The sequence below is a fragment of the Pan troglodytes genome, chromosome X, assembly GCF_028858775.2.
Source record: "Pan troglodytes isolate AG18354 chromosome X, NHGRI_mPanTro3-v2.0_pri, whole genome shotgun sequence".
NCBI classification, from domain to species: Eukaryota; Metazoa; Chordata; class Mammalia; order Primates; family Hominidae; genus Pan; species Pan troglodytes.
This window is the reverse complement of record NC_072421.2, coordinates 13,367,309-13,380,905: the sequence shown is the minus strand read 5'-3', so window position 1 is coordinate 13,380,905 and position 13,597 is coordinate 13,367,309. Positions and strand designations below refer to the sequence as shown.

The window sequence follows — 13,597 nt, the reverse complement described above, 5'->3', positions numbered from 1 at the left end:
CAGAACAGCTTATGTGTCTTGGCCACCTCCAGAGGCTATAGAGAGGGTGGCCCTATGTCACTTGCCCAGGACAGTCTAGGCAGACACCTGTTTCCCAACACAGTTATCCATAGAGCTCCCTTTCAATCTTGAAAGCATCCTGGCCTAGATGATAAATGATATGTACTATCTCAAAGCTCAAAGTGTCCTTAAAATATTCGTCTCTTAACACATCAGTGACTTCCTTTAAGGCCTCCTGAAGTGAGCTGAATGGTGGCCCCAAAAATATCAGAGCCCAATCCCTGGAACCTGTAAATGTTACCTTATTTGGAAAGGTTTTTGCAGATGTGATGACATTGAGGATCCTGAGATGGGGAGATTATCCTGGATTATTCAGGTGAGCACTAGATGCTACCTCATGTATCCTTTAAAGAGAGATGCCAGGTGTGGTGGTCATGCTTTTAATCCTAACACTTTGGAAGGCCAAGGCAGGAGGATCTCTTGAGCCCAGGAATTCAAGACCAGCCTGGGCAACATAGTGAGACACTGCCTCTACAAAAAGCAAAAAATATTAGCCAGGTGTGGTGGTGTGCACCTGTAGTCCCAGCTACTTGGGAGGCTGAGGTGGGAGGATCACTTGAGCCCAGAAGTTTGAGGCTGCAGTGAGCTAAGATTGTGCCACCGCACTTCAGCCTGGGTGACGAAGTGAGACCCTGTCTCTAAAAAGAAAATTAAAAATGAGAGAGTGAGCGAGAGATCTGATGGAGACAAAGACAAGGCCATGCGAAGATTCCAGCAGAGATTAGAGTGATGTGGCCTCAAGGCTGGCAGTCACCAGGAGCTAGAAGAGGCAAGGAAGGAGGAGCCTCCCCTGCAGCCTCCAAAAGGAATATTCCTCTGCCAACACCTTGATGTTGGACTTCTGGCCTCTAGCACTTAAGAGAACATATTTCTGTTGTTTTAAGTCACCCAGTTTGTGGTAATTTGTTATAACAGTGCTAGGAAACTAATACACCCCACTGTGATTCCTTCTTTCCTAGCTGTGTTCTCTAACGAGAAACCACATGACTTCCTAAGCCACTACACACACTGTCTCTCAAATGTTACCAACCGCCCTGCCTCTGCGTGGTTGATGATGAAAGACCTCTCTTCTATCAGCAGTTAAGCTCAGAAAGTCATGGAATTGTCTGACTGGGATAAAAAATTAAAAGCAGCTACAATGTTATTACCAAGAAACACACTTACAGCAAAGTGATTAAAGAAAGGGTAGAAGAAAGAAAAGAAATATGTTTTCACAATGGGTCAAAATGGAAAACACATCTGTCTAACATCAGGAAAGCTGCTACTAGCTAGTTAGACAACACAGTTCCACAAAACAGTTAAAGCCGGCTGGGCGCGATGGCTCATGCCTGTAATCCCAGCACTTTGGGAGGCTGAGGCGGGCAGATCACTTGAGGCCAGGAGTTCGAGACCAGCCTGGCCCACACGGTGAAACCCTGTCTCTACTAAAAATACAAAAAATTAGCCAGGCGTCGTGGCGCATGCTTCCCAGCTACTTGAGAGGCTGAGGCAGGAGAATCCTTAAACCTGGGAGGCAGAGGTTGCAGTGAGCTGAGATGGCACCACTGCACTCCAGCTTGGGCAACAAGAGCGAAACTCCACCTCAAACAAAACAAAACAAAACAAAACAAAAACAAGTTATAGACACTGGAGTTCCAGAAATCCATAGAGCTCTTGTTAGTGGTGGCTGGGAGCACTACTGGCAACTAGGGGATGGAGGCTGGACTGCATCACACCTCCTACAATAGAAGGATTGGGAAAAAACAGTGCTAGTTTCTCCAACTCAAATAAGAAAACATTTTGAAAATACAACTTTGTAAAAAGAGGTCACCGCAAATCAGATATGCGCTAACAAAAATGTAGAGCTTCCAATATTTTATCACTTAAAGAACAAAATGGGGTTACAAATCAGGTAATAGTGGAGGAGGGCATGTGTAATGATAAAAGGAGTAATTTTCTAAAGAAGTTACAATATATTCAATATCTTAGGGCCAAATACAAAATATAAAATCTATTGTGAGTGAAAGAGCTTGATTAAAAATACAGCTACAGGCCAGGTGCGGTAGCTCATGCCTGTAATCCCAGCACTTTGGGAGGCCAAGGCGGGCAGATCACTTGAGGTCAGGAGTTCGAGACCAGCCTGGCCAGCATGGCGAAACCTCGTCTCTACAAAAAATACAAAAATTAGCCAGGCATGGTGGTGCACACCTGTAGTCCCAGCTACTTGGGAGGCCGAGGTAGGAGGATTGCTTGAGCCTGGGAGGCGGAGGTTGCAGTGAGCTGAGATCGTGCCACTGCACTTCAGCCTGGGTGACAGAGTGAGACTCCGTCTCAAAAACAAACAAACAAACAAACAACAAAAAACCAGCTACAATGTGAGAATTTACTAAACCACAAGGAAGGAAGAAATGGCAGAAAATTAGCTCTTCTATGACATGGATGTGATATGACAAGGAGAAAGATGCTAAACAATCCTGTGGAAACACACAGATGGGAAGAATAGCTAAGACAACAGATTATACCAATGGGACAAAATTAGAAAATTGAAATTTAACAGCTAAAAATACACATAAAACTCTAGAATCAAGTTTAAAATAAAAGGAGCTGTCTGTATAAATAGCTAGTGGGAGGATACAGCTTCACAGCAGTGTGTGTGACCTAAGGTTTTGGCTGCCCAAGGTCAAGTTTAGATCATAAACACACACACACACACACACACACACACACACACACACACACACACACGATCTATCAGTGGTCTAATACAGGGGTTGGCAAACTGTGGCCTATAGGCCAAATCCAGCTAGCCACCAGCCACCAGCCACTTGTTTTGGTACTGCTTGTGAGCTAATAATGGCTTTCACATGTTTAAATGGTTGAAAAAAATTCAAAATAGTGTTTCAAGGCATGTGAAAATAATATGAAATTCACATTTCAGTGTCCATAAATAAAGTTTTATTGGAACACAGCCATACCCATTCATTTACATATTGTCTATTGCTCTTTTTGAAGTACAACCAGAGTTGAATAGTTGCAACATAGACCATATAGCCATTTACAGATAAAGTATGTGGACCCTTCTAATTAGATTTTAGGTGAGAAATTAACTGACTGGCCATCTTCAAGACAGGGAATGGAAACCATGTCTTGAGGAGACTGGGATTAAAATTCACGGGGACTTTGGTATATGAATTCAAATTTATAAAGGGTTTTTTTCAAATATGAGGGGATCTTGTGTGCTGCTTCAGAAATCTGTGTTGTTTCAGAAATGAATTATGGAGATAAAAAGCAGCATATTGGGGAAAACCTTTCTTGCACTGAGTTACCAAATCACAGAACAGCAGTGTGTCTTGAAAACTGGCAGGATTCTCGCTGAGCCTGGCTGAACATCTATCTATCCATAAGATACGGAACACACAACAGCTGGGAGTTGAACACTGTAGTAGGTCAAACAATATCCCCCCAAAACTCATGTCCACCCACAACTTCAGCATCTGACCTCATTTTGGAAATAGGGTCTTTGCAAATATAACCAAGGTAAAGATTAAGTTGAGTTCATTCTGGATTAGGTTAGGCCTGAAATCCAATGACAGTGTCCTTATAAGAAACAAAGAGACACAGGGAAGAGGCCAGGTGAAGAGAGAGGCAGGGACCAGAGTGATGTAGCCACAGCCAAGGAATGCAAGGAGACACCAGAAGTTAGAAGAAGCGAGGAAGCAGCCTCCCTTACAGCCTTCAGAGGGAGCGTGCCCCTGCCCATTCCTTGATTTCACACTTCTGGGCCTCCGAAACTGTGAGGGAAAAATTTCTGCTCTTTTAAGCCACGCGGTTTATGTAATTTCTTATGACAACTTAGAAAACTAATACAATCTCCTTCAAAGTTCTTCTCAACCTCCGATTTCTCTGTTGCTCTCAAAGGCAAAGACCAACCACATTTTCTTCAATTTTTTTCTAAACACTCACAGAGCCTCCCCTGATGCTAATGTTGTGAAAAACATAATTCAATGATACTATTTCTGTTCTTTTTAAAAGGTTAAAAAGAGATCATGGGTTTTTTTTTTAATTGAACTTTTTATTTCGGGGGAATTGTAGATAGACATGCAGTTGTATGAAACAACGCAGAGATCCTGTGAACCTTTTATCTAGTTCCCTGTGGTAACGTCTTGTGAAACTATAACACGGTATCACAGCCAGGACCCTGAAATTGATACAATCCAGTGATCTGATTCAGATGTGCTCTAGTTTGACTTGTACTCTTGTGCATGTGTGTGTGTGTATTTAGTTCTATCCACCATCACAAAGACATACAACAATTTCATTATAACAAGGACAATAATGGTATTTTAATACCTGCAAAAATATGCATTACCTGTTTCTTTGACTATTAATGTCAGGGTAGGTTCAAAGCCAAATCTTCAACAAACAAAATAAGAAAGCATATTTACTTGATCATCAAAGGAAAAAGCCAACATTTTCCAGATAATTCTAATCAAGGGGATAAATGAGGAAAAACAACATTGACAGTGGCCCACAGCAGGTTTCTAGGGCACACACCTCTCCTACCTTGTCCTTTTTATCTTGTCGGGCGTATGGGAAACACGGGATCACGGCAGTCACTCTGGATGATGACGCAATCTTGCAGGCATTGATCATGATGAGGAGTTCCATCAGGTTGTCGTTAATTTCCCCGCAGCCGCTCTGGATGATGTAGACATCTTCCCCTCTCACGCTTTCACCAATCTCCACGCTAGGAAAAGAAAACTGCCATCGGTTAATATTGAAGCATATTTGCATCTTGGGCGTCCCTGAGACCACCCCTAGGTTTGATGATCACCAGGATGACTTATAGGACTCAGCCTAATAGTTGCACTCATGGCTGTAATTTATTGCAGAGAAAGGACACAGAGCAAACTCAGCAAAGGGAAAAAGGTGCATGGGGTGAAGTTGGGGGAAACAGGGTGCAAGCTTCCAAGACTCCTCCCTGAGGGGAGTCAGAGGTAGAGCTTAATGCCCCAGTAGTGAGCTGTGACAACACGTGTGAAGGGCTCTCTACCAGGGAAGCTGCTTAGAGACTCAAGTCCCAGGGTTTGTATTGTGGGCTGGTCATATAAGCACCCTCTGCCTAGCACATACCAAAATGTCAGACTCACAGGCATTCAGCATGAACCACATTGTTTATCAATTGTTTAAGAGTTTATGCAGTGAGCCATCCTTACTGGGAAATGGTGGGTACCCTTGCAAAATCTAAGCTCCCAGAGGCCAGCCAAGGGCCAACCTTGCGAACAGGCCTAAGTCTCAGGCCTGCTATGTTAACTCTTTTCTGCAAAATACTACATTTAGTTTTAGTTTTTTATTAAAGTTATACAGTCATATTGCTTAAAAAATTCAAACCATTCTGTAAGACGTATAACAGAGAAAGTGCCCAGAGGCCACCAATTTCAACTCTTGATAGGGTTTTTAGATACTTTCCTTCAAGTCTAGCTACTATGTGTGTATTGCTGTGTCTTGATTTTTCATTTTAGGCAAAGTGTATTGACTTCTCACTATGGAAGATGAGGATTGAACTCTATTTCCATTCAGTTCCATCACTTGCAATGTAAACTTCCCATCTCGCCATCATCCCAATATAGATCAATATTCACATTAAAGATTGACTGTACGTTTTTAACTGCGCAAATGCTGCTCAGAGCTCTGCCATGCAATTAACTTAAACGAATGCTTGTATTTTCTTTTTATGCACATCTTTTCTTTTTATTTTCCCTGGAGGTCATTCTCTTACCTTTTTATCTGCTAAGTTTTCTGAATCCTGAATCCAGATTCCACCCTAAACCCTTCACTAACAATCAAAATCTCCCAAGATCAGAGGCCTCAAGTCACATCTGCATTTCATCGTCTTGCAGGCATCCCTCCCAGGGGTGGCAGGCCTGGGTTATCTCTCTGCCTGTGCACAGCTGCCATCCGGGGATTCCCTGCCCCCTCTCCTGCACTCCATTTGCCATTTTCTGTATCCTCTTTCTTGGTATACTTCCTTGTTTTGCTGGTTGGCATCCTTGCGTAGCTTCTGGAGAAAGAGTAAATAGCAGCTAAGTTTTTGAAAATTGCATGTCTGGAAGTTTCTGTATTTCCAGGTACAGAATTCTGGATGTCCAACATGAGAGGGAGAGCCAGCTCATCCCTGGCATATTCCTTTGGTGGGAAGAAACAGAAAATAGTGCTGTGTGCTCAGGCATGTCCTTCCCAGGGCTCTGCGTCCAAACCAAGAAGATGGTCAGCTCTGCTATGTTTTGAAAAGGCAAATTTGTTCCAATGATTGATATTATTTGGAACAATTTGAGCATAGCATGAATTTCGTGTTTTCTTATGCACAACCTCTTATCCCGAGACTGCAGAAAACTGCAGTGTACCCAGCTGAATGGAGCCACTTAGAAATACACAAACATACACATGTACACACCTCGAGGACAATGAGCCACACTCATTCACATTTGGTGTCACAACTTTTCATGTCATTTCAGAGAACCCTAAACCTCAGGCATTTTTCAATGGAAAGTTCCATCTCTGTCATAATATTTATGTAATTTTTTTTTTTTTTTTTTTTAAAGACAGAGTCTCACTCTGTTGCCCAGGCTGGAGGGCAGTGGTGACATCTCAGCTCACTCCGACCTCTGCCACCCGGGTTCAAGTGATTATCCTGCCTCAGCCTCCCGAGTAGCTGGGATTACAGGCATGCACCACCACGCCTGGCTAATTTGTTGTATTTTTAGTGGAGGGAGGTTTTGCCATGTTGGCCAGGCTGGTTTTGAACTCCTGACCTCAAGTGATCCGCCCACCTCAGCCTCCCAAAGTGCTGGGATTACAGACGTGAGCCATTGCACCCAGCCAGTATTTTTTGAGCATGTAATACATGTCAGTGTTTTACCATTTTGATAGGAACCCTAATCCGAAATTCTGAAATCCGAAACTTTCTGAGTGTCGACATCATGCTCAAAGGAAATGGTCATTGGAGCATTGTGGATTTTGGATTTTTGGAGATTTGGAATGTCCAACCAGTAAGTACAATAGAAATATTCCAAAATGCAAAAAAAAAAAAAAAAAAAAAAATCTGAAATACTTGTTGTCCCAGGCATTTCTGATAAGGGATGCTCAACCTATATAACATTCCTATGATTTTTTAATGGGTCACTGAGAAAGTTTTTGAATGTTATGTCCCTAACCCCATTTTTCTCATAAGCCCTGTGGTTTTGGATTGCCTGATTTTGCATAGCGTGGTAATTTTTAGGAATACATATGTCACATTATAGCAGAATTGTCTGTAAATTTATTCATCCCAAAATGAAATATTTTAAAATTACAAATAAGGAACATGAATAATTATCCTTCTCCCTTCTCCTGCTATCAGATACTCAATGAAATTGTTTTCTTAAAAGAGCCAATTAAGGCTGGGCGCGGTGGCTCACGCCTGTAATCCCAGCACTTTGAGAGGCCAAGGTGGGCTGATCACCTGAGGTCTGGAGTTCTAGACCAGCCTAACATGGAGAAACCCCATCTCTACTAAAAAATACAAAATTAGCCAGGTGTGGTGGTGCATGCCTGTAATCCCAGCTACTCGGGAGGCTGAGGCAGGAGAATCACTGAACCCGGGAGGCGGAGCTTGCAGTGAGCTGGGATCGCACCATTGCACTCCAGCCTGGGCAACAAAAGTGAAACTCTGTCTCAAAAAAAAAAAAAAAAGAGCCAATTATACCTAATGAAAATTTAAAAACAGGCTGGGCATGGTGGCTCATGCCCACAGTCCCAGCTACTTGGGAGACTGAGGCAAGGGGATTGTTTGAGCCCAGGAGTTCTAGTCCAGCCTGGGCAACATAGCAAGACCCCATCTCTAAAAAAAATTTTAAAGAAAAGGAAAATAAAAATAAAGTTTTTCAAGTTGACATGTTGTGAAAATTAGTTTTCATAACATTCACACATCTTCTTGCACGCCTTCTACTATGGATGAAAATATGCCAACCTCACAGGATGAGGGGGATAGAAAGAGTTCTATGTGCTCCCACCTATTTGAAGATCTAAGGAGCTAAATCTAACTGCTTTGTGAACATTACATCAACTATGACATAAACTTAATTTGGAAATTGCTATGGTTTAAATGTGTTCCCTAAAGTTCATGTGTTGAAAGCTTAATCCCCAGTATAGGAGTATTGACAGGTGAGACCTTTAAGAGGTGATTAGGTCATAAGGGCTCTGTCCTCGCAAACGGATTAACGTCATCATTGCTAGAGTGTGCTCATTATCTTGAGAATGGGTTTATTATATTAGCAAATTTGGCCCTCTATTGCTCTCTCTCAAATATGCTCTCTTGCCCTTCCACCCTTCTGCCATGGGATGATGCAGCAAGAAAGCCCTTGCCAGATGCCAGCCCCTCAGTATTGGACTTCCCAGCCTCCAGACCTGTGAGAAACAAATTTCTGTTGTTTATAAATTAGCCAGTCTCCGGTATTCTGTTATAGCAGCACAAAATGAACTACAGCAGAAATCAAGTACAGTATTATATAGCTGAGAGGTTGACAAAACACAGCACATAGGCTGTTTTTCTATGGCCTGTGAGTTAAGAATGGCGTGGTAGGCAGAATAATGGCCCCCTAAAGATGTCTACATCCTAATCCTTTGAATATGTGAGTTTATATGGCAAAGGGGAAGTAAATTTGCAGATAGCATTCAGGTTGCTCATCAGCTGACCTTAACATGGGGAAATTATCCTGGATTATTTAAATTGGCCCACTGTAATCATGGGGCCCTTAAAAATGCAAGAGGGAGACAGCAGAAGCAGGGTCAGAGCAACATTTTGTTGCTGACATTGAAGGTGAAGAGGCCAATAGTGAAGGAATGTGGGCTGCCTCTGGAAACCGGAAAAGGCACGGGAACAGATTCTCCCCTAGAGCCTCAGAAGAGAATACAGCCCTGCTAACCTGTGACAGACATTACCGTAACTTACAGAACTGTAAGATACAGCAGCAACAGAGACTACATGTGCTAGCACTGCCTAAAATATTTACGATTTGGCCCTTTGCAGAAAAACTTTGCCAACTCCTGGTCTTATGACGTTTATCCCACAAGATTAGATTCTTTGGCCTGTTTTTCCTCAGGAACCTCAGTTCTCATATGACTAGCAGTCCAGGGGAGGACAGAGAATATCATCACCATGGCAACTTTTCCCCTAAAGCTAGTCCTGCTTCTACTCAAAAAGATGATCATGACTACCTTTATTCTAGGTCTTTAAAAAATTGTGGCTAGAAGGCAGCATCCATTTGCCATTCTGCCGGAGGATCTTTATTGACCCCCAAATAAAAACGCTGAAGAGCGTCACTGACTCAACAATAAACGGGCATGGTAACTAAAACATAGCCACAGACTCTTAACACATTTCCCATCAAGGAGCAGGGTCTAGTCTCCCGCCCTTGAATCTGAGAGGGCTCTGTACTTGCCCAACAGCATATGACAGAAATTATGATACACCAACTTGCAAGCCCAGTCCTTAATGGACTGGTGGCTTCAATGTCCTGTCTTTTGGAACATGCGCTCTTAGAACCCAGCTTCCATGCTGTAAGGAAGCTCAAGCAGCCCCATGGAGAGGCCTACAAGAAGAGGAGCTGAGGTTCCTAACCAAGCTCCCAGGCAAAAGCTAGTAACAACTTCAGTCATGTGAGCCATCTTCAAGAACCCTCCAGCCCCAGTTAGCCGCCTCAGCTGTGACCATACGCGGCAAAAACAAGCTTTCTTCACTGAGCCCTTCCCAAATTGCAGATTTGTAAGCCAAATCAACAATTACTGTTTTAAGCCATTAAGCTCTTTATTTATGACATGGTAACCGATAACCTTGTATAACTTTGCATAACCTTGTCTCACAGTATAGCTAAAGATTCTGCCAGCAGGTTAACTGACCATAGTAAAATGTTACAACAGAGACATCTAGACACCTGCTGTCCTAAGATGTCATCATGGAATTTCCATGGTCTATAGTGAAGCTGGAGCGGACCTCTCCCTGCATATCTGAAATGATTTAGGGATAAGAAGGTAAAATTGGAAGGCTCTATGTTCAGTAAAGCAGCATATAAAAAATGCAAAATGGGAGGATTGATGGCCAGGAGACAGCAAACCAGATTTCTGATCCTAGTTCAGTGACAGATTCAAGAAGGGGCCCTTACATGAACTGAATCAATTTTGTCTTCATTTTGCCCTTCAGTTTCTCCTCTCTACGATTACACAGCTAAAAGCTGGATTCCTAGCACAGTAACTGGTCCAGAGAGGGCTGTTTATAAAAATTAAGCTCTGTACTTGTACAGTTCATGGAAAAGAGAAAAGTCAGGCAGTGAACCTTTTATACTCTATACATTAAAAACATAAAATGTAGCTATATAGGCAATTCCCAAACTTCATGCTGAGTGGTTTTTGAGGTCCCACGATTTCTAATTATCAAGTGATGGTTATAAAATACCAAAAACAAAATAAAAGTGAGTCTGCTTTATATTTGAACCAAATGTATAAACAATCATACTTCAATGTCTGAGTGAGTTTTGCCCAGTGGCACGTGTGGTATTTTTTGGAGAAACTCAACACTGACTTAGCAGTGAACTGATCTAGATTAACCATGCTCCTTAGCAAAAGATCATGCTGCACTGAGTACCTGGAAGGGCAACATATTTGCTTTCAAAATTTACTTCATCAACAAATTTCTCCTTTACTTATATGACGACACCTTCTGAACAAAAACTATTCTTCTTCTCGTGTTCTTACAGCGACTGAAACTTGAACAAGACTGGCAAAATACTGCAACACTCAAACCTAGCTCTATCCTTCTCCAGAGCCCTAGACCATCCTCTCAGACTTCCGCATTAAACACTGCAGAGTGGAATTCTTTAGCCAAAGTCCACCTGCCACTCATTCACAATGTTTCTTCGCTTATATTATCATCGGAGCCATAACTGGAATTTGCCACCTGGAAGAAGTCACATAAGATTCACATATCCTAAAAAGCTGACTTGCCAAAATGTAGCATCTTCCCCATCAGTATTAACATAACTCCTCATTAACAAATTTTTGCCTAACCCCAAGTCAAGATTTTCTGCTAGAAATTTTATAGTTCTAGATTTTACAATTAGGTCTATGATCCACTTCAACGTTAATTTTTACAAATGGTGAAAAGTATGGATGGAAGTTCATATTTTTTGGCATATGGGTGTCCAACTGTTCCAACACCATTTCTAGAAAATGTTGGTAAAATTGAACCTTTGCCAAAGATATAAAAATTATCAGTAACTGTGGACAGTTAACGGTACTAGACATTGGAGGAAGAAGGGGGAAAAATGAGACCAATTTGAAATGAGTCAAGGAGCTGTGTGGACTCAGGCAGATAGACAAAGGAGCCCCCCAGGTCAGCTTCCGAGGATGGCCACCACCTGACCCACAGGCAGAGGCTCTCCTGGACTTGAGAAATGGGTGGAAGTTACAGTCGAATCACGGCGTTGTTGCTGGACACAGCAGAGTCCTAGAACAAGAAGGTAGCTGAAAGTCCATCATCTTTAAAGCAGCAAGAGTAGTGGGAGCAGAGGGGAGCCCAGCACGTGCGTCCTGGGGTTCTCACAGTCTTTCAAACCTTGGCACAACTGCACCCTCTGGATAACGCAGTGGTCTGCGCCCTGGCTGCTCAGGAGAAGCCAGGGAAGCTTGTAAAATCGCTGATCCTCCGCCCGTTGGATCAAACCCTTGGGGGCAGGTCGGGGGAAGCTGCGTTCGGACCGTCCCCAGGTAAACCCAGCGTGCAACCAGAGTTGGGGACGGGGGGAAACCTTTAGTCGCACGCACTGGTCTGAGGTTCAGCTTTGTAGGGACGCGGAAACTGGGACCAGCCAACCCAGGACGTCTCTCCACCGCGCGCTGACCCGATGCGGTTCCCGCCCGCTGCGCCCACTCTCTCCCCGACGGTCTGTGACCGCCTAGACGTCTCCCTTCCGGGCTGGGGACGCCAGGCCGGGCGGCACCGCTGGGAGGCCGGGAGCGGCTCGGGACCGCCGGGTCGCCGCGGTCCCAGGACCGGAGGCCCTGCAACCGGGGGCACAGCCGGGGCGCGCACCGGGACGCGCGGCGCCCCGCCTCGGTTTCTTCGCAGGCGCGGGCGCGGGGGCGCGGAGGCCGCGTTGCCACCGTCCCGCCCCGGAAGGGGGAGCGCGGCGTCCGCGGAGGTGGCCCGGGCAGGCGCCGGCCCCCAACCCGGCCCCGCAGCCGCGTGCCCAGCGCTCTCCCTAGCCCGGCCGCCGGCGCGGCCCCCACCTGGTCTCCTGGTTGCTGAACTTCTTCGTGACCACCTTGCCCAGCTCCAGGCCCAGGCGGTCGGCCACGCGCTGGGACAGGTCCTGATGCGAGCTGCCGCTGAACAGCACGATGTTGGGCATGGTGGGGCGCGGAACTCCGAGGGGCGCGCGGCGGCGGAGGAGGTGGCGGAGGCAACAGCGACAGCGACGCGGGAGGCTGCTGCTGCGGGAGGCTGCTGCTGCGGGAGCGGGAAAGCGCGGCGGCTAGATGTAGGGAAGGGGAGGAGCGGAGGGGGAGGAGCCGGAGGAGGAGCTAGAGGGGGCAGAGAGGGAGGAAGAGCGGGCGTGGAGGGGGAGCTGGAAAGTGCCGGGGGGCGGGGGCACAGCCCTGGCAGCAGTTTTGGACGCCCTGGGTGGTCCTGAAGCCCGAAGGTGTCCTTGCTCCGCGAGAGAGCTCCGAGCTTCATTCTTGATCTTCCAGACCTGCCTCGCGGGGAGAGCCAATGAACCGCGGTTAGCTGGGCACAGAGGGAGAGTTCGGGCCGGGGGGATCCCTCGAGGTGCTTCGCAGCCCGGAGCGACTTCCCACCCCGGAACACCGCAAACCCAGTGTGGGCGACTGGTGTTCAGCTATAGCAAGGGTCTGCAAACTACAGCCTGTGGGCCAGATCGCGAGAGCTCCCTGTGTTTGTACCAGAGAGCTAAGCGTGGTTTTCATACATGAACATTTGCACTTTATGTGATGATAGCAGACACCGCCTTTGAACTCCAATTAAGAGAAATATCCCCCCCGCAAAAGAATTCCTTTTCTCTCATTAATAGATGTGAGTTGCAAATAATTGTACTCAAATATTACCGTATTTTGGATTATATCAATAAAAACATTGTGACAATTTTTTCTCTCTTGTTATGTAAGTTCCTACGTAATATCTTCCCTTTTGTTGCTTGGTCTGCAAAATGTAAATATTGGCCATGTGGTCCCTCATAGTTCAAACTTGATGACCCCTGAACTACAGAGTTGCCCCTGCACCATGTGTCCTTAAAAAATCCAACCACTATGTGAGTCCTCATCACAGGCTGAGGGGAAGTATTGCTCTTGGTGGCTCACTGGATCAAACCAAGTCCCCCAGATTCACCATTTTTCGGTAGATGTGATGGTCCTTGGGGCACTTCACAACCTTCTGCCTGTTGGGTGCTCAAGGGCCTGATCCCAGGAACACAGATCTCCCTAGACAGTCCAGCTCAGTCCCTCCACA

General features: G+C 45.2%; 1 protein-coding gene across 2 annotated transcripts in view; it reads right to left on the bottom strand.

Annotated features, from left to right (window-relative positions):
• The window catches only part of PRPS2 (phosphoribosyl pyrophosphate synthetase 2), a 33,358-nt gene extending 20,685 nt beyond the window's left edge, over positions 1-12,673 (bottom strand). Inside the window, exons 1-2 of one of the 2 annotated variants that reach the window (XM_016942662.4) lie at positions 12,361-12,673; positions 4,594-4,786 (exon numbers count right to left, since the gene is read on the bottom strand). In XM_016942662.4, the coding sequence (XP_016798151.1) occupies positions 4,594-4,786; positions 12,361-12,482 (315 nt within the window). In that variant the 5' untranslated portion in view covers positions 12,483-12,673. 2 annotated transcript variants of the gene reach the window in all.
• Positions 12,674-13,597: the final 924 nt, after the last annotated feature.